The 21,416-nt window shown below is 43.0% G+C and overlaps 1 protein-coding gene across 1 annotated transcript; it reads right to left on the bottom strand.

The window, feature by feature from the left end:
• Nucleotides 1-327: 327 nt before the first annotated feature.
• Nucleotides 328-21,159, bottom strand: IHO1 (interactor of HORMAD1 1). Its single transcript, XM_058032231.1, has 7 exons — nucleotides 21,104-21,159; nucleotides 13,818-13,965; nucleotides 12,314-12,471; nucleotides 10,463-10,511; nucleotides 9,721-9,808; nucleotides 2,406-2,509; nucleotides 328-1,650 (listed from the first exon to the last, which is right to left on the bottom strand). The coding sequence occupies exons 1-7, from the start codon at nucleotides 21,157-21,159 to the stop codon at nucleotides 328-330; spliced, it is 1,926 nt and encodes a 641-aa protein (XP_057888214.1).
• Nucleotides 21,160-21,416: the final 257 nt, after the last annotated feature.

Raw genomic sequence — 21,416 nt, 5'->3', positions numbered from 1 at the left:
GCCAAATCTGACTGAGCTGACAGTCTGCTCTGCCAGCCCTCTCCTCCCTGGGAATGTCAGGTACTTCACTGCTGTGTAAATGTGTAACTCAAGCCCATGGCATTTCTGCTGGAAACAGGAAAGTAAAGCAGCACAGATCCCTTCAGCTTTCCAAGCCAGGGGAGAGCCCTGCTTAGTCCCTTACAATATCTCCAACTGGGCAAGAGCACTTTCAAGCATGCAGGCCTGAGTCTTGCTTCTGACTATGCCAGTAACACACCTAGAGGAATAAACTGCAGCTGAAATGGTCATCCTGCTCTAAGGGCTCTGAGCATGAAACAAACCCCTTCAATCAGAAGAATCACAATCTAACAGTAAAGAGCAACAGGCTGTTTTCTGCTGTGCCTGTGGATTGACAGGGTGTGGTTTCTTGGAGCTTGAGGGGCTTTGGAGGCCGAAGCAGCTCACTTGCTTTACACCTGTTGTGCTACACAGGGAGAGTACATTCTCCTCGGGAGAGGAATCCAGGAGATACCTTTTTATACTGGAAACATTCATTGTTTTTTTAATTTCAAGACTTCTCTTTCTTTTGCTTTCAGGTTGTTGCAGGCTTTTATCAGAGTGTGGCACTGGTGTGAAATTCTTTGTAAGCCCCATCTGAGTATTGCTGAGGATCTGCTGATGGGGAGCTGCAAAAATCAGGTCAGAGTTTTCTGAATTGAGATCAACCAAGTAGCTGTGAAGGGTATTTTTTCTGGAGCTTTCCAAGTCAATAATCCCAGTTGCCTTCCTCTGCTTCAGCCCACTGTCAGCACATCCAGAGCATTCACCTTTCCCCTTAGTGGAGTACGTTGTCTTTCTCCTTATTGCTCTTTTCCAGGACATCCTTCCTGGACTCAGTTTTGTTTTGTTCCCTACAGCTGCCTTCTCCACCTCATGGTTTGTGGGCCAGTTGCTGTGTCTTTGCCCAGGTGTAGCTTTCTGTGTAGAATGGTGGCAAACTTGAGGCTGCTGCTGCTGTGATAGTGCCAGGGGTTTAAACCCTCGAGTGCCTCTCCTGAATGCCTTCCTCAGGGGGGTTGGTAGAGGCCCTTCCAGTGGTACAGGACACTGTTTCTTCTGACTACTCCCCAAAAAGTGTCTGCCAGCCCAGCACATGCAAGGATGGGCAGCACAGCTCTGTGTCTCCAGGCTGCATTTCACCCCCTGCAAAAAGGTGTTTGCTGTGCCACTGGCTGCTGTAGCAATGGGGCTGGCTTTGTCCTCTGAGGCTGGCTTTAGGTCACCCTTAGATGTGCCATCTCCAGTGAGCTGGTTCCCTCCAGGGGAGGCTCTGTTTTGCTGTCCCACTGTCACGCAGGGGAAATAAGACCAGCCTGAACAGCTGCAAACTCCCCTGCCTGGGCAGCATGGCTTGTGCAGGTGCTCCTCACTCAGGACACAGTACTGGCACAGCCCAGGGGAGGTCTGGAAAGATTTATCTGTCGTGTGAGGGGCCAGGCTGGCACTAGACAAAAGCGTGTGCTGCCCAGCTGAGGCATTACACGGCGTCAGGAAGCCAAGTTCTTGACATGCTTTCAGGAACTGGTCATTCAGCTGGGCTGGCAGGGACTCCAGACCCTCCTTCAGCAGCTGCATACTGGATTTCATATCCAAAATCTCAGCATCTTTCTGGGGAAGCAGAAAGCAGAGCAGAAGCAGTAAAAAACACAAAAAAGGAAATTTTAGGTACTATGTGTCAGTTTGGTATTGACCCAAAGATTAGCAATTTGCATCTTCTTGTGTAATAGATATCCTCAAACTCTCCCACAAAGGTGAGAGTTTTGGGACTGGAGCATCCCCCTAACCCAGAGTGTGCCCCTTCTCCTAGGAGCACTGCTTTCTCATGTGCTGGTGTGACACATCCTTGCCAAAAGCAATTCCTGCAGCAGGGCCTTTGGAGAAACCAGCCCTGATCAGGAGGTCTCTGACAGTTCATTGTGTCGCTCACATCCACTTGTTTCCTTTTCGCGTCTTTTTTCCTCTCCCTGTGACACACCTGGCTGAAGGGACAAGGTGCTGAGGGACGAGCTGCTCTCCCCTCACAGGCATGCACTGCACCATGTCTCCAGCAAAGGCATGTGTCAGGTGAGGAAGCAGAGAGTGCTCCATCACAGCCTGCCACAACAAGGCACTGTTGGCTTCTTCTCTTACCGACCAGGGCTTTGTCAGAGCTTACAGCACTGTTAGCCAGTGCCTGGGTAAGCCTCTGTCAGTAGCTGGCCTAGAATTAGCTTTTTAATATGTCTTTCCCCTTTCATTATAACAGGAGCAGTCTGCTTTATAATCCACCATTCAAAGGCAATTTAATATTCAGTCAGTATTTTGAAGAAGCAGGAGAAATTCAGTTTGAGGATTCAGAATAAAAGATTAATTTCTTCACTTACGGCTGCAAGTCTCCTCTCCATCTCCAGCAGTGCCTGCTCCATTTGGCTTTTTTCTGTCAAAGCTTTCAGCACCAAGCTGCAGTGACTTTGAAGAGCATCTTCCACTAAATAGGGAAATCAATAAAAACCACATTTGGTCTTTCATTTGTAAATGTGAATAAAGTGCTATCAGTACTGTTGCTACTCTCTGCATGGCTTGGCATGAATCACCACATGATTCTCCTGCTGTGATCTCCCCAAGCCCCGAGCAATGAACAATGGGGTGGATTTTTAATGGAAGACACTTGACATTTATAAGATGCTGCACGTAGTCCAAACCTCATTTACTGCCCTCTGTTAATGCGGCAGCTGGAGAAGAGAGGCTGTGCAGAGCTGCAGAATTTGGTAGGCTGAATGCAGGGAAGGCTGAGGCTTGCTTGTCTGCCAGGTGCACAACAGGCATGGCCAAGGCAGGGGGACCCCAGCATAGCTGATCCACCCCTGTATAAACAACACTCTCATGCAGCCAGGTGATGGGAAATGGGGCTTGAACTGGATGGAGGTGTAAGAAGTTAATGGCTAAGAAGTGCAACCAGAGAAATTGTGTCACAAATGCACAGGAGGCTGAAAATGGAAGGAAAACTGCTAGAAAGAATAGAGAGAAATAATGAAGGAGTGTGCAAAGAATTGGAATTTCTGTGTGCCAGTCATGGGAAGAGATGGGGTCAGAAATCACCTGAACCAGGCAGCTGTGCCCAGCACTTAGTAGTGGGGGCCCCAGCAGAGTCCTGTGGAGGCACAGGCTCCCTGGGAGGGTTTTAAATTGAAGCAAGTTGCTCTTGGCTTCAGTCAGTCTTTGAAAAACTGATAAAACCCCAGGGATTTGTGTTATATGATTGTATAACTATATAAATCCCCCCATATAGCTTCAATTACTCTTATAGGAACCACTGCTGTGCCTAATACACTATGGGATAGGAACACAGCTTGCATTGTGTGTGGAGATGAAAAATCTTTAGCAATCTTGTGGAAGTCTACTTTAAATTTGTAAATTAGGACAGAGAGAAAGAGCTGAGAAAGAGTGGAGAGAAAGAGCTAAACATGTCTGGTCTTTCCTGTGAAGGGTGCAGGAAGGTGTGTACAGATGGTGTGGAATGTTGGCTGGCTGGCACAGAACAGGATCCAAAGCACTCTTGCTAAGGTAAAGCACTGCCAAACCAATGGGCCAGGATAACTGAAACCCTGGAGTGCTGGAGCACTGCATACCTGAGAGAAATCAGAATAAAGCCTACATTTCAACAAGCTGCTACAAGAGCTCTGCAATTAATGAATCTTCTTTTGCTACAGATCCAAGGTGTTTGATTGACTTTGGTGTCAGAGGAGCTGAGAGCCCATCTAAAGCTGTTCCTGCTCTCCAGTGTTTATCTCAGCTCCTTGCTGAGCACCTCTTGCCCCACAGTGCTGTGCTCAAAGGCTGCAGGGCACTGGGGATCCCTTCTCCTCCTGCTCAGCTCTTTTCATTAAGCTTCCAGGGACTTAATTATCTCAGTGAGCTGTGGCCTTCTGTCAAACTGTAGATGGAATTGGTTAAAGAGCTAATAACTATTAGGGAGCGGCAGGCAGAAAGTGATTGTACAGGCTTTGCTTCTGAAAAAACAGGGATGGTTTTGAAATTTTGGGAAGGAATAAAGGAAAACAATCTGAGCAATTATGGGCTTAGTAATTTGTTGTCTTATGGTGCAAGGTTTTAGAACAGACTTTGAGGAGAAAAGGTACTCAAAGATATGAAAGGAAGTAGAATAAGAACAAGATTTTATAAAAGGTGGATTGTGATTTAATGCTCTAAGACAATGCAGGTGACTTCTTTGTCAAAGACAACACAGTGGCCTTTCTGTAGATTCAAACAACGCTTTTCACTGGAAGTTGTCATGTAATATAAAAAAAAAGGAGAAAAAATAAGGAGAAACTTAAAAAATAAGCCTCAACTAAAGGGAAAACGTCAGCTCTGGAGCTGAGTGGCATGAAGGGACAAGGCAGCTCTGACAGGTGCTCATCAAGGCCTTCTCATGAGCCAAACAGGCTTAAAATCTGCTATAGTCACCTGGGTGCAAAAGTCAAAGGTCATTCAGTTATTTAGCAAGTGACACAAGGAAGTAAATGCCAGCCCAGAGGCCACAGGTGACACTGGGCAGTGGGGTGAGTGGCAGTGCACCAGCTCTGGCTGAATGCTATGCACCCCAGGATGTCTGGAAGCCCACATTCCTTCCCAGCTGTCTATGTGCAAGGAAAGACAATGACTGGGCTAGACATGGGCAGAGAAAAGCTGCAAGTTAATTAAGTGCTTACATGGTAATCTCCTCTTATGAAAGGAGATTGAAAGTGTTTGTCCCATTCAGCCACGCAAAGCTGAGGCGCGGGGTGGCGCAGGGCTGAGGTGCCACTCAGAGATGGGCACAGGGAATGGCACCTCCTGGCACCAGGAATCCCCTGTGCCCTGCTGGGATGTTAACTTTGCCTCCTCCAAAGGAGCCCTGCTTGGGCACAGTGCACACAGCTGTCATTTGGGATACAGAACCCTGCAGTTGCCTTATCCGTGCATCATCCTCACACACACTGAATTAAAGCCACCTCCCAGACTGGAGCTCGAGGGGAATTTCTCCATTATATCAGGATGCACATCACCACATGGCTTTGCCTTGTTCTCTGTAGGAGCTTGGCTGATTTCTGAGGATTATCTGCAGGTATTTCTAACAATATGCTGTTGCAGTCAATGTGGTTGCTGTTTTTAATCTTTTAGTGTTTTGCTCTGACAGATTTAGACTGTTTTAGAAACCTGGAAATCTGTAATTTGTAGGATGAGTTTGTAATGGGGGAGTGAATGTTTGAGTGGGCCTTTAAGACATTTCATCTCCCTGATTGGAAACAAAGGCTACCTGCAATCTGAGAGGAGGTTTTGGGGGAGCCTACCAAGCTTCAAAGAGAAGGAAAGCAGTACTGAGTGAAGGAAGAAACTCCTTTCATGTCACTTCATCACCTTCCATGTCTACATTGTGAAGATACAAGAAGGGCAGCATCTGCAAGCTTACCTTGCTGGTCTTCCCCATATGCTTAATTTTAGCTCAGAATTATTTTTAAAACTTTCTGGTTTCCCTAATCTATCTATTCTTCTTCAACATACTATCCTCTGTCTAAAAATAGTCCTGCATCCACTGGGCTTGTGATCTGCACACACATTTGACTCAGCACAGCGTGCTGCCGGCAAGCAAGCAGCAGCCAGCCTTTGAACGTGTTTCGTTTATACGTGTAGGAGTATTCTGCAGAAAAAACCCTCAGTACAGAGGAGGGGACTCTCCTTCCCTCCCTGCTTCCATACCCAGAGAAGTGTTCAGACATGTCAAGCACTAATAAACAAGGTAAAAATAAGTGTTAATAAAGGCTTACCAAAAAAATAGGCCTTGAGACAGCCAAATTAGATCAGATCAAGGACCCTGTTACGTCTTTTTTCTTTGAATATGATCAAGAAGGGCTGCTTCAGAGGTTTCCTTCAAATAAACCCTGCAGCAGATAGTTACTGAATAACTTGATCACAGACAGGAAATCTTTACTCAGTTAATGGGTGACTTATGCACAGACTTGTGCCTCTCTCGGGGTAATTTAAACAAAGCAGGTTTTTACAATCTGAGGCATTGCTGTGTTTTGATTTGCTGTACCCTCGTGTTCTGATGCTGCTGTTTACAATAACAACATTTGGAATATGAAATCTGGCATGAGATAAAAGGCTGAAGGACCTCGGGCTAGGGCTGCCACCCTGTGCTGCAGAGAGTTCCCTACAAATCAGCCTGTGCCCAGGTGCAGCTGCACTCCCAGCAGCTGAAAACTACAGCCTGAGCAGCCAAGGGAGGGAGCACCAGCCTCCCAGCCCAGGAATATTAAACAGCAACTGCTTCTGATGTCTCTCTATCATCATCTATGCAGCTCATCCTGAGATTGGCACTAGCAGCAGAGCCACTTTAAATAACACTTTGGAAGGAGGTTGATTCCCCCATGCCCAGATTCAGTAGGGGAAATTGGAGGTGCCATAAACCTGGTGAGACACGGGCAGGGAAGACAGCTCTGGAGCCCAGCAGAGCTCTGCATGCTCTCCCTGGGCAGCCACGGGGCTGTGCCAGAGGGTGAGAGAGTTGGCTGACATGGCTGCATCCTGCTCAGATACACTCCAAGCAGTCAGCTGGCAGGTTTGTGCTGGCTAAGCCTGGGTCCTGTTCCACAAGACATCAGAGAGCACCTGCATCAGGGGACTGTGGGATGAGCTGCCCCTGATCTCACCCTGTGCTACAGCACACACTGCTCCAAGCCCTGAATTGTGACAATGAGGGGTTCCAGTATCTACTGGAACGTCCACACTTGCTCTCACCATCCATACTGAGCTGTTTTGGAGTCTGGTTAAGTCCCTCAACAGCTTTGTCAGTCACTGCATGTCTAGTTAGCAGCTACATGGAAAAAAACATTTTTTAAATAAGTTTCAAACTTTTTGACTGTTCAATCCATACAAGACATAAGGGAGTCTGAATTGGGTGTCCCAGTCTGGACCATACTGTTCAAGGTAAACAAGTTCAAATCTCACCATTTTAAACACAGCATGTCCCCTGGAAACTTTGCCAGCAGCTGCTGGGCCTGGGGAATCTGGAAGCAAGTAATGTTTGAAAACTGCTCACTGTGCCTTGCATCTTGTCAGAGAACTGCATCACCTCATACCTCTGCAAGTGACATATTGCACATTACTTTGTCACCCTTGATGGCAGTGTGTCAGAGGATTGCCTGTGGCACTCAGGCTGGGAGGATGCTGCTCGTGTGCACTGCAGACAAGGTGTTGTGGAGGATTCAGCTGCTCTGAGCCTTCACAGCTGGAACTACCAGATACAGAACAGCAAGCAGCAAGAGAGGGCTGAGTGGTGAAAATTGACATTTGTATAAAAAAATAGAAGTCTTTAACAAAGGTGTGGATATGAAAATTAAAATGTGAAAAATATGAAAAGAAACAGGCTACAGGAGTGGAAACCAGAAGGAAATAGAAAATAATGAATGGGCAAGTCAACCAGAGAAACTGTATGTATATAAGGTGGAAGAACTGAGGCCACAGGGTCTGTCTGCCTCTTTACCTCCCTGTGCACTGCACTCTGAGATGTGAGCAAGGCACAGAGCACTTGTGCCTCTGTGGAAGCTGCTCAGCCAAACCTTGTATCATCTCCAGGGCCACACACAGCTTTATCCACTGTGTGCAAGCACATATGGACAAACACTCAAAAGAGAACATTTTAAAAAATCTTCCTGCACAGACCACGGCAGCCCAACAGCACTTGGAAATGCTTTGGAAATACATTTTGAAAAATATTGTCTGTTTTGCTCTTGCCTGGTGGCTGTGCAGTCTATGCCAAATAGGCTTGCTACCCACTGCTAAAAATGCAACCAGTGATACTCCTTATAAGCTTTTAATGAAGGTAGACTTGATTTCAAGTTCCACCTTCCTTTGCTTTTCAGAGCTGTTGGAATGTTCTGGTGCACTAGTTCTCTTCATCTTCTGCATTCCTCTCCTACATGTGAAATCCTTTGCTGCCACTGATTTAACATATCTCTGCCATGTAACCCACATCCCAAGGTACTGTACCATCACTCACTGGCATTCAGAACTTTATTAGCTCTGAATTTAGCCCTTTCACCTGAGTTTTGGAATTTTATACCAGTTTTTCAAGGGAACTGCCTCTTTTCAAGGCACCGGCGTAGGTATCTATTTCGTGGGAACTTAATTATCCATCACTGTGATATCAGTCAAATGACAGTGTTTATCTGCAATTAACCAGTGACAGATGAACCTCCCAGAAATATAAAAAGAACAACATTGTGCAGCATGTGATGATTTTCATTATATATTCAACATTCTGCAGCATGATGCATTACAGAAACTGCCAATTTTTCTTTTCAATTGCTTTGAAAATCTAGCAGCATGCACCTCTGGGAGGTTTCTCATTTCATTCAAGGCACATTCATTGAAAATGGATATGGAGAGGAAACAGGACAACTGAGTAAATGGTATGGAATGAAGAGGGGGAGCCCTGAACAATAGATTTGATTTTCAGTGCCATGACAACAATTTCTGTTCACGAGCTATGTGAAATTAGGCAAAGTCCTGCTGCAGAGTGGACAAGTTGAGGCACTGAAGTAATTAGGAGGTGGGAAAATGTGTAAGAGGGAATTTGCTGTGCTGGCCAAAGCAGACAGATTTTTGTTTACATTAGGGTCCCACCAAGAGCACTTGCCAAGCACAGCAAGGGAATGTTCTTAGTACAATGAGATTGGTATTTCAAATGTACAGCCTATCATGGCCTCCAGCATAATGAATCAGACTCCACTCTTTTTGCTTGAGAGGGCTCTGTTGATTTAAAAGCTATCTGTCAGAGATGTGCTTTGTGGAAGCCACATTTTGCCACACAGTAAATACCACTGTGCTTTTGTGAAAGTCTGCTGCCTTCATCTCACAAGATACAACTCACTTCACGTTTCTTGTGTATATTGAAAATGGCCTCTTGTTCTGACACAGAGCAGAGCAAGCTCTGAGCAGTCCTGACAGAGTGTTGATAAAGCATCACACTAGCATTAAAAATTAATGTACTCTCAAAGGCTCAGATCTAAGCTAAATTAGAAACGATTTCTTGAAGCATTTTCCCTCAGTAAAGATTCTGTGATTAGCCACTTGAGAGACAGAGTTGTTCAAAAGTATTTTATATTATTGGCTTTTCTGGAGGTCACCCTTTTATCATGGCAATAGTGTGCTTCACTGTGTGCTTCTCATTCAAGAAATGAGCAATACTAGTTTTGTTTACATCCAAAACTTAATCACTTCAAGCACAGAGGAGCAATGGAAGACTTCGAACTAACATATGAGAATCAGAGAAAGCCCTAAAAACTGAAAGAGGATACTCAGGATATAAATATCTAAGTTATTTTTTACTGTGTATTACATTAGTACTCCAGATAGCCTAAAAATGATCATACTCCAGACAAAACACAAAACCAGAGGGGTGTTTATCAATTTGAGCACCATGTCTAACCATGCCACACCTAAGTACAAGAGAACGGAGAAAAGGAAAAAATGAGATAATAGGAATGGAAAACCTGACAAGTCCATACCATGGATAAATCTTCTTTTCTCTCCTCCCTAAGGGAGAACAGCTGTGAGCAGAATGACTTCCCCAATTCACCCCAGCCTCCAGACAACATGCTGACATTTGGCAGTTTGACTGTGCCCTCTGCTGTTAATAGGAACACAGGAAGGACTTACATGTCTTGAAAAGGGTTTCTAGGCCAACCAAACTGGATTTGAGTTTGGAATCAAGCATTTCTTCAAACTTCTCGAAGCACACTGGCAGCTGTAAAAACAAAGGTAAATGGGGAAATTCAAACATTGCCTTTTCTTTGTTTGCAAAATCACGTCCCCAGATGCCACAGAACAATGACTGCAACTCATGAAATGGAACAGCCTGAAAATTATTGTTTATCTGTCACTTGAAACAATTTGTGCAGCTGTTGGTTGCAACCTCAGAGAAGATCTGGGATGGCTCAAAAGGCTCATGAAATCCGAACATATTTCAAAAAAGAGATACTGATCTGTAAAATAGGATTAATAATAACTAATAAAATGAATTTTAGAAGTTTTGGGTCAGAGACCTTCACCTTCAGACCACAATGACTAATCCTGAGAGTAGACTGCTTTCTTCAGGCAGAAGGGAAAAAGAACTGATATTTGCAGGCTGCCACTACAGCTTGTTTTGCTCTAGAGACCCAGAGAAATTCCACTACTGGCTCTGAGGCAAGTCCCTAAAGACCTTGACCCTAAAGACACAAAGGCAATGGTATATGCAAAAAACCCCCTTACAGTTGTTGGTTTAAAGTATTTGAGTGCTTAAGACACAGAATGTAATATTTTAGATATCAGCATAGCAAAGGAGAGAAAGTGAATACTGAATAGTCTGTAGTATTTCTAACTCTTCATTATTTTACATTCTGAATTTGAAGTAACTTACCTCTTGAAGCTTGTCTTTGATGCTGGAAATAAAGGTGCTTAGGACTTCACTAAAATGGAAAAAAACCAACAAGTATGAAACAGAAATGTAAATTACTGAAGTGTACAAAAATTGAAAAGATCACTGTAAAAATGAGACATGAAACATTGCAAGGCATAATGTAGAATGAAATGTTAGCACAGAACCATCCATGATTACTTCAGGGGACATAACCCTTTGAAGTCACCTCAGTTGTTTCAGGAAAACATGGACTCTGCAATGTAAAGTAAGAAAAAAATACATATTCACACATGCTCATATATATCAAATACATGAAGTTATGGGGTTTCTACTCTCAGATTTTTGGCTCTCTGTCAGATTTTTAGTTGGCATTTGCCCAGCTGTCCATTAGCTCTGGGGTGTGAGCGCTGTGTTATCGGCTCCGGAAGGACCCAGCCTGTGACGCGCCAGTTGCTGCGATACACGGCTATTGTGCTTGGACTAAAATAACTGTGGGAAAAACACGGGGAAAGCTTCAGCATCAACAAAGCCCAGGCCAGGAAGAACAAATACTGCAGATCCTTTTCTCCTGAGATTATGCCTGCGGTTTCTGTTATCTGCCCTTTTAAGTTGAGCCAGCGTATCAGGAACCAGGCTATATTCATGATTAACTTGCCACACCAAAATGCACGGATGGTTGCTAAGCAAAGTGATAACCTTTTCCTCTCTGAAGATTTGGGTCATTTGAAGTCAATCATTTGAGTGATCTAAATTACAACAGCCAAAAATATGCAGAGGCCAGGTAGAATCTAGTTATGAGAAATCTCTCTAGCCTTGTGGAAAGGAAGATACTAATTTTCTTAGTCAAACTTGAGGGGGATATAAATTGATAAATTATATGCTTATCTTTGAAAAGATAATATAGTTATTTCTAAAAACAGGCCTCTAATCTGGGAGCAAGTCTGGAGTGTAGGAAGAAGCATAATCCATTTAAAGAAAAAATAAGGAATAATTATGAGTGATGCCTAAACATTTAAAAATACTTTGTCATTTCATTACAAAAATCTTCTTCTAATAGGCAATTGAGAATAAAATTTTGTCTTATCAGAAAGGTAGTGCCCATTAAAAAGGCAGGAGAGATACATAGCCAGATTTGATCAAAGGCTTTCAATAAAAACACACTTCACTTTGGATGTTACATTACAAAATGCACAGTGCTAAGAATTATTTATAGGTGCATTGGGGAGTTTGCCATATTTCATTTTTGAGCTTCAAATTGCTGGCTTGTTCCTTGAAGTCCTTCAGGACCTACAGGTACCTGTAATTCTTGATGTCTGACAAAGAGTAGATGCAAATTACATAAGCAAATAACACTTGTCTGTTACCAAAAAACCAATACATAAAAATCTTGTATGGAAATAAAATTCTAGAGATATGTGCAGGTTTATAAAGATGTAATCTGCACACAAGTGTGATTGGCAATCCTCTCATCTAGCCCAAATATGAAGGCCATCCTCAGAGTCCCTTTTATCATTCCCCACATAGCCTATAAAAGTTCGAGAAAAAAGGGTTTTCACAGAGAATCAATACAGAAAAAAAGAAACAATGCTGATTAGATAAAGAAAAAGGTAAATTCAGGTTAGAGTTTTGCTGTTCAGTGGGGCTTATGGCTGAATGTGTTACATAAACTGCAAATAAACACTATTCTCTTACCTTGCAACTCTTTCTAATTAGAAATTATTTAAAACCTGAAAATACTTTTCTTGGAGAAATATGCAGATATGCCATATGTGATTTGTAAGAGGGGAAGAAAGAGCTGCAGAGAGTGAAAACCACCAGAAGAGAGAGAATTTCCAGTGGATGTCTACATACCGATCATATTTGTCCTTTATTTTGTTCTTATTCACTTCAAAATTTTCCAAGACACTTTTTGCTCTTCCTGCACCAAAATTAAGAGAACCCTTTTCTCTTGTTTCTTCATCAAATAACTGTGGTTTTGTCTGGTATTTGGTAAAAATACTGGGCTCACTCTGTGATACAAACAAAAGAAAACTGTTGAAGTACAAAAATAATCAGAATATTAATTAGAAGAAACCATTTGTTTATCCAGTGCAGACAGACTTCACAGTGATTGGACATGACAGATTACATTGGATGAGGAGATTAAGAATTTTGTGAGATTATGCCTCATTTAGTGTGCCTAGTTAGATCAACTCTCTGTGGAACTGAGACCCAGCCCAAATTCCTCCAGACACAGGCTTTTCTCTCATCTTGAGGATTTTCAGTTTGCTACAATTATAAGGTGTGCTGGGTTTTTTCCCTTCTATGTTCAAGACAGGGACTATAAATGAATTTCAGTGTTCCTGAAATTGTAGAAAAGTTCAAGTTGTCAGTAGAATCTCCCTGTACAGGAATCTAAAAAAAAATCTTATTGAATTGCCTGGTGGATGACATCATTTTGCTGCCAACTAGCAACATCGACAGACTGTAGATGAGTTTTTCACATGCTTCAATACACATTTTAGAACAGAAATTTAATATTAATATGAAAGCTTCATTCTACAAAATTTCCAGACACTGTGTGACGAAAATGGCAATTCCTTTTCCTTAAAACATAAAAAAATGCAAATTCCATCAATGTTTTTCAATTGTGAAAAGTGAATTTCCTGTTTTGTGTCTGATGAAAACTGCTCCTAAGCAAAATACATAGGACAGCAGATAGCATCTGGAGCTGAAGGACAGCCTGGAGCCTCCAAGCTGGCACCACTGCTCTTCCCTAATCTTTGCTCCAGGTGTGTTTATTCTGATCTGATTCTCTCTGTTAGCTGTGCAGGAACTATTTTAATGGAGGCTGGCAACACCAGAAACCATGAGCTGTAGGAGGAATATTGTGAGCATAGAAACTCTTCACCCCTATCCAAAATCATCCAAGCATCTACCTTAACAGAGCAGCAAGGTCATTGTCAGTGCAGGGAAGCAAACACTGAGTAGCTCTGTCATCCTTGCAGAAAGCTAAGGAAGTGAAATACATCATTTTTGAAAGAAAAATAGATGTAATATTCTGACTTAGCTAGGTAGGTGGTCTAAAGACATTAGCTTGAGAATAATTTCATATTATTTCAGTAACTTACAAAATGTGATTGAAGAAAATCATACCTATCTCAATAATAATTTATAGCAATCTGTTATAAATACCACATTACTCTGACCAGGCTGCTACTTTGTCTTGTCACAGTAAGGATGTGTATGTAGGAAGAAGACAACTTGATTTCAGCAGTTACTGACATTTGCAAATGTTACCACCTGATTTCAGCATTTTCCATGAACTTTGAATGGTGGCTGTGTGCCTGCACAGGGCTGAGGGAGTGAGACTCACATCCTGGGAGTTCTGCTGGCCCAGCTCCAGCGGTGCCGCTGCCGACTGCGCGTTCTCCGGGCAGAACTGGGAGCCAAAGAGCAGCTGAGAATCGCTCAGGCTCGAGTAGTCACTGGCAGTGCTGCTCCTCATGGAAAACTTATTGGGCCTGAAATGGGGCAGAGAGGGAGGTGAGTGAGTCTGGAGTAATTAAAAAGCCAAACAAAATTCCCTACATGGCCTGCTGGAAGTGCTACTCTGGATAACGATTTCTGTTGTAACTCAGGTGTTGATTCAATATATTGGAAGGCAACTCCAAGAGAATAAACAATAAACCTTTCTGACTTATTGCTGACATTTCTTGGGTGTTTATTCTCCAGATGCCTTAAGTCTGACACAGTAGAACAACAAATAAATAGAGGTAGCATATGGCTGGATGAACTGAAATGAATTGTTGGAAGTATTTCAAACATATTAACATGCTACTCAAAAGTGCTCTTCTTTCCCTTGAGCGTTACTCAAATAAATCTTTCCTAGATATCTTTGATTTTTTGCTGTGTTGGTCTGATTCTATTCCTCTTCAGAAACACTCTCATACTCCTCTCCTGCTTTATGGACTAGGCTTGTGGCACAGGAGCAGCTTCCATCAGACAAGGGCTTCCCTGCACAGCTGCAATGCTTCTCATTGTGTTGGAGCCTGACTTCAATTTCTTTGTTAGCAAAGGTACATATAAAAGACTTTCATTTTTCACAAAGAGTTGTAGAAGGGTTTGGGTTAGAAAGGACCTTAAAGATCACCTAGTTCCAACCCTCCCACCATGGGCAGGGACACTTTCCACTGCACCATGTTGTTTAAAGTGCCATCCCTTCTGGCCTTGAACATTTTCAGAGATGGGGCATCTACAACTTCTCTGGGTAACCAGTGCCAGTGCCTCATCATCCTCACAGGAAGGAATTTTTTCATAACAATCAGTCTAAATCTACCATCTTTCAGTTTAAATTATCACTATTCCATTGCTCCACATCCACAAGGTCTGGCAGAGTGTTTAGGTTAGGACCAAACACAAAAAAACGGCGTCAGGTTTACATTCTCAGCTCTTGCTTTTTTTGAGCTACCAAGATGGAGAGATGTGTTGCTGCCTTTGGAGCTGGGGACTAGAGACCAAAATAAATGAAAATAATTAATGAAAAATCTACACAAGATTTTTCTTCCATGTCAAATGATACAAGTAAAGGAGAAGGAATAGGATAATAACTCATGTGTATAACAAGAGATGATCACCTCAACATTTATTAGCAGTGACGTGTTTGGTTAATCCCCAGTTTTGGAAGGAGCCCAAACATCACAGACACAACAGGGAGGGGATTTAGCAGCAGCACTTGAACTGCTTGGTCTCCATTATACACTAGTGTCACTGACAATATCATATTAATGCTTTTGGCTCTAAGCTCACTGACTACACTGAGCTGCAGGCAAAAATAGATGAGGTATGGGTTCCTGAATTCTCAAAAAGCCTGATAAGTCTGTCTGAATTCAAACCTTCTCCCTTAATCCCTCTCTGAACCCCAAATCTGCTAAGAAAAAAATCTGACTACAGTTTTACTTGCACAGTTTCTTGTTTCCATCTCAGCTAAGCTTTGTAAAAAAAAAAATATTCTTAATCTACAGGCAGTATGTGGGGGAGATGTGAGCACATGGGCTGCCCTGACCCCACACAGGCAGGGGCCCTGCCTGCAACGTAAGCATTACATCTCCTGCACCAGTTTTATAAATCTTTCTGCTCCTGCACCAGTTTTATAAATCCTTCTGTCTTCCAGACAAAAAAAAGCTCCCTCTTAGTTTGAGGAAGGGTTTTTATAATCTTCAGATGTTTTGTGGTCTTGATGAACCGCCTTTGAAATTGTCCAGTACAATTGGTGAATATCACACCCCAGAGTACGCTTGTTTTCTCAGATGCTTTGTGTTATTTACTACCTGAAGCACAAGATTCTTATAACAAAGATTTTATGAGGACTATTGAGCTGACAGGACTTTATGAGCCAAGTGACTTCCTAGGCTTACTCTGCACTACAACCAAAGGCAGCTGTTGGCTGCTCTGGAGCCCAATTTTTCTGTTTTAAGTCCACTACCTCAGCAGTTGGTTTAGGAATGATGGCACTTTTGCAAATTAAAGGGCGAGGTGAAACAGATGTCTCTTTTGAATGCACTCATTCCCCTGAGCAATGCTTTCTTTATCCCTTGCTTAACACTGCTGGCAATTAATTTACTAACAAGACCATCTGGGCAAGCCATCAGCCTGGCCATGCCTGGCCCAGGCCTGTCCCTGCCAGAGAGATCAGACAAGGATGATCAGATGTGGGATCAGGTCCGTGATCAGGTAACTGCAGCTCTTCAAACCACCTGACCATTCCCTTCAGAATGCCTGAGATTCAGGGGTGCATGTTCTGTCCTAAATATAAACCCTTTCCCATAAACAGCAAGGAAACATCCCAGGTATGCAGTTCCACTTAGCAGTCCCTCCTAAGTGAGGAGTGCAATAGTTTACCTCAGGAGAACTTCTGGCTTTCTGCTAGCATGAGCCATGCTCCAAATCATCTGTGTTGGTGCACAAAACATTCCTTCGGTACTGGCATTAGCATATTCATGCAAAGCAAAACCAGCTTTAGATATGTAAAAAAAGTCCTTGACAGCTCCAAAAAATGGTAAATCATCCTCTGCTGACTGATGGTCAAATGACTTCATTTTCCAACCTAACTTAATGCAAGGTATTGCAATATTGGCAGCTCCAACCCTTTCTCGTGACATGAGCGTGATCTAAAAAATCTGCAGCGTTCTGCATATCTGGGGGGTCAGCAAGACCTTCCCAGGCTCTGTTTCCTCCTTGTCAGTGGAAATTCCCCCTTTATAGGAGCAGTTAGAACTTTCAGGAATTTCTTTCATTTGTCTAATTTTCTGATTTCCACTCCAAGTCTTTAACACAATCACATGCAAACATTCAGTTTTCATTCAAAGGTTCTGGCTTACCTCAAAACAAACATGGCATGCAATAAATACTCTCTTCTAAAGTTTCCTAGATATTCTAGGCACACTGACAAACTAAAGCTTCATAACTGTAAATTGCCATAGGCCTCATCAATCTTTTTTTAAGAACTGCTATTTGTATTCTGTTGTTTGGATCTGTCCTAATGTGTCAACACCAAGGTTTAAGAGTCATTTGAAAAAGTAAACTGAGACTTCTACAATATGCAATGTAACCTTTATCTGCAGTGCTGCTATAAACACTGATTTTCTCTGGTTCTGTCATCCCCACTGAACCTGTGCCAACATCCTTCTTCTTCTCAAGCACTGTGGGTGAAGCTCACTTACACCTTTCTGACACATTTCTTCAAAGTGCAGTAAAGCCTCTTTCCCAAAGAAATCTTTCTCTCCTAGTAGATCTTGAGTAGGATCAGTGCCATAGAGTCTCTCTTCTCCTGGTTTCCCTCCAGAAAATCTCAGAGCCCTTTCTGCTCCTCCTCATTTAGGGGCCAGGGCTGAATCACAACAAATCCAGTATAAATTCTGGGAGCTGCCATTCACCTGCTCTCCCTCCTGCCTTTAGCCTGTATCTATAGGAACTGTCTGTAGCTCTGCTATTCTGCTCTCATCCTCACTATCAGCTGCCTGCCAATGTGCTCAGCAAATGAGCAAGGATCAGCCTTGGCTTTGGGTACAGGGGAGCTGGAGGAGTTAAAATCAAAGAGTTTTAGCTGCTCTTGCAGCCTCCAGCCATTTGCCATCTCTTCACTGGAAACAGTCACAGCAGAAAATTATTATTCTGCTTCCTGTCCTGTGGAATGGCATGACCTGCTTGCTGCAAATAACTTGCACCACATCCTAAAAGGAATTTCTACAAACACATTCTGGCACTGGCCCTAATGCATTAACCACGATGAAATCCCTCTCAGTTATTCAGCTCAAACACTGCCTCCAGTTTCCAGATTTCAGGTTCAAAATCCCTCTGGTCTTATTTTAATTTCTCAAGGTCATTTTTACTTTCTATTACTTTCTTCATTATTCATTCAGCTGTGATTCAACACTGCCCAGACATCCTTACCTTGGCATCCATGCAGCCCTTTGTCCTGTGCTGGTTGCCAGTTACAGCAGAGCCTTTTCCTTCAGAGGAGATTGGCACTCCTGCAGAGTGGCCCTGTTTGCTCCCACAAAATTCATCCCCAACCATATTAAAAGTTAGGCATCTGGAGATAAGGATTTTTTTTTGCTACTTCCCTCTCTAGCCTGAAGCCATCTTCCAGCCTGCACTTCCAGCCCTGGTTTCTCATTCCTGTGAGGCTCTAGAATTTTACAGCTGCTCTCCTGGTCTTTGTCTTGCCTGTCTTCTTCATTTTCTGCTTATTCTTGAACCTTAATATAACTTCAAAATATGTGACCTTGTGATTTGGGATGGAATTTCATGGATAATGGATTGAATGAGGTTTTTAAACTTGGAAATTATTCTCAACAGCAGAAATAAACCATACAGAGTAGTGGCCCAAGTAGGCCTTAACTTCAAGAAGCTGTTTAGAATGCCTCTTTAATATTTTCATAATTTCTTGGCCTTACACACTCTCTGGCAGGCTTTCTGCTTCTGATGTCTTTGGGAGTCAGTATATGAGTAGCTTTTATGCATTTTGCAAGTTACTTCTTTCCTCATGGTACAAGAAATTTCTCATAACTTTAATTTCAAATCTACACAATCAAGTCTAAATAATCCTTCTCCCTCAGGCAACCATTTAACCCTTTGGGCTGTACAGTTTAATTTAATTTTTACTGAGGTTTATTATTACTATTCCAGTGTCTTTTTTCTTTTAATTAACAGCAGTGGATTTTTTGGCTTCTGCTGCTCCTGCAGAGATACTGACTCCAGTTCCTTAGTGCCACTCTCATGGTAGCACTACAAGAGCAAATAGCCTGAACAGGGATCTTGTGCTCAGTTCAGGGCCAAGGCAAGATGTGTGCCTTCCCCTGAGAGCCCCTGGCCAAGGCTGATGGTGTTGATGGTGCCTGAAAATGAACTTTCAGCACCACACCCCTGTGATGCTTATCCAGTCAGTCAAAGGCTGGTTGAAGCATCAGTGCTTTTGTGGCTGCTGTTCTCTCATCCTCTGTGATCTCCCTCTGCCAGCCCTCCAGCCTGGGCAGGCAGCAGCACTGCTCAACGTGGCACTTTCTCTAATGAAGGCTGGCATTTCAGTCCATAAAACTGTGTCCTTTGTCAATACCCTTCAACTGAGCCTAAGCTTTCCCAGTACAGCTGTCATGTGTCCCTCTTCCACCCTCTAAAATAACTGGCACCCTGATACTGTTGTCCAACCTGATCTTATTCCCTCTGCTCCATTTCTCAAATCCCTGTTATGTCAATATTCATACATAAAACCAGCTGGAGCAGGGGTTCTGGTTCCTCACTCCCTATTTCTCAGGCTGTTAGGGTTGCAGAGAAGCACTTGTGTGTCTGACAGATAACAAATAAAACCCAGGGCACTTTGGGGCTTGTGCAGAGCTGTGTCTGTGAGGGCAATGCATCACTGGAGCTCTGCATTTCCTGGGGACCTGGTGGCAGCTGCTCTCAGAAGTAACACCCTGACTCAAACTTGCAAAGAACTCACAGAGTGAGTCATGCTCTGCCTAGATTATACGCTGATTTTATGTTTCATTTTTAAAGCTCCCTGACAGAGTTTTCTGGGGATTAAACAGCATACCCTGCTGTGGTGGGAAAGGTTTCTAGTAATAGAAGTCAGCCAGGGAAAAGTAATCAACACTTCTGCCCCCTTTTTAAATACACACACACACACATTCACATGTTCCTGTGGGAAACTTTTCTTTCCTTTAGAAAAAGTTAATTGTCCACAGAAAATTTTCTCCCCCTTCTTACCTCCTCTAAAAACCCAGTTGCATTTCCAGTAACATTCTATGCCCTATTTGACCCTTTTGAACTCACTTGTAAAAAATGTGGAAAATGCTGAGGAGTGGGTGTTAAAATCTTGCCTATATTTTCTTCCTGCATTAATAAATGAGTTAAAAGGGAAGATGTTGTAGGTGATAGGCTACTTTGGAGGAAGAAATTCAAGTGATTCCTTTCCAAATAGGCGCCTGTACTTCTTCCACTCATTTCCTTCCGTATGGCACAACTCCACAGAATTATTTATATATTTTAAAAATAGATCTTATATATCATGTATACAATATAAAAATGCAATTGTATATTTTAAATATATTATGACTTTAAAATATATTCTCTAAACTTCCCCTCCTCAGTCTCTGACTTGAAAAAAGTCACAGGTTTTCAAACTTAGAAAACTTATTGAAAACTAACAAACCTCCCATAAAACAAACAAAATTAATCTGCAGGTACCAAGAAGACAATAGAGTTAAGCAATGCACAATTATAAAGACAAAACTGTGAGAGATAGAAATAAATTTTCCCCTGAATTGGCTCCCCTTTGCCCCCTGCATCTGTGCAAAATTCAGTTAATTAATATCTATATGACAAGCATTTCTATAATGGGCAAGAAAATTACTATTATGTTTTCATTATCATCCATCATTTTGGTAACATCTGGCCAAAGAGACAGTATGACTAAAACTGTGAGTTTGAACAAGTTAGTTATGTAAGTGGGTTATTTAACTAACAGAGGGCCAGAGTACCAAATTCATCAATTAGCTTTTCTGTAGTCAAAAAGGGGATGAGTCCCACTGCCTTTTTTAGCCATGTGATACAAAGGATGCTCTGAAGTACAAATTGCAGCTTGTCTTACTTTGCCCTCCAGATGTTTATATCTGAATATTTGTTATTTCACTGTAGACTGGAGATGTGCAGAGCTCTAGCTGCTCTTTGGCTTCTGCTGGGAAGGAAACAAGCCATGTGTATAAATGCAGGATATGGAATAATTTTTGAGTTACATAATGTGCAATAATGCTGCACATCACGATTCGTTCTATCTGACCTCTGCACAGGCAAGAGGAACACTTGACTTATCTAATGAGATGAGCACAGCTCACAGGGCTTCTCCAAATACACCCTGAATGGACAAGGGTCCAGCTTCCAGCCAATGCTGATTTTTAGATTCCCACCAATGGTGGGTCTATGGCAGTGCTGGCAGGCTGGAGACATAAACAGGATCCCAGGGCAGGCTAATGAATTTCCATTAGACTTTCCTAATTAGCCACAGATCAGTTCTGGACATGTTTAACCTCACCTGTCATCACCCCTGCCAAGTGTTTGGTTTTACACCCCATCCCTTCTCCATCTCCCCCCACCCACACTCACCCGAGGGCTGTCGGTGTGCTCAGCATCTCCTTGATGTTCCAGACGTTGAAGTTCATGTTGTTCTCAGGGCTGGCAGCCTGGCAGGGAGCCCCCAGACAGCACCACGGCCCTCACGGCCTCTCCCCACCAGCAGCGGCCATGGTGCCACAGTGCCTTGCACAGGGAGGAGGGAGATGGAAGATGGCCAGCCCCACTCAGGGCAGCATCACCTGTGTCCTGTGGCTGTGGGGACAGCCCAGGGGACACAGCCCTGCAGGCCCAGGGCAGGCCTGGCCTGAGGCCCTCCACAGGCCTGGGATGCAGCCAAGCACTG

The sequence above is a fragment of the Melospiza georgiana genome, chromosome 11 (assembly GCF_028018845.1).
Source record: "Melospiza georgiana isolate bMelGeo1 chromosome 11, bMelGeo1.pri, whole genome shotgun sequence".
Lineage (NCBI taxonomy): Eukaryota > Metazoa > Chordata > Aves > Passeriformes > Passerellidae > Melospiza > Melospiza georgiana.
This window is presented reverse-complemented; position numbering and strand designations above follow the sequence as displayed.

Excerpts from the sequence above, each read along its gene's own strand:
- IHO1 (XM_058032231.1), bottom strand. The coding sequence starts at position 21,159 with ATGAACTTCAACGTCTGGAACATCAAGGAGATGCTGAGCACACCGACA. Across the intron at positions 10,512-12,313 it reads ATAAAGGACAAATATGATCG|TGAAGTCCTAAGCACCTTTA; the intron begins GTATGTAGACAT and ends TTTCCATTTTAG. Across the intron at positions 2,510-9,720 it reads AGAAACCCTTTTCAAGACAT|TGGAAGATGCTCTTCAAAGT; the intron begins GTAAGTCCTTCC and ends TTCCCTATTTAG.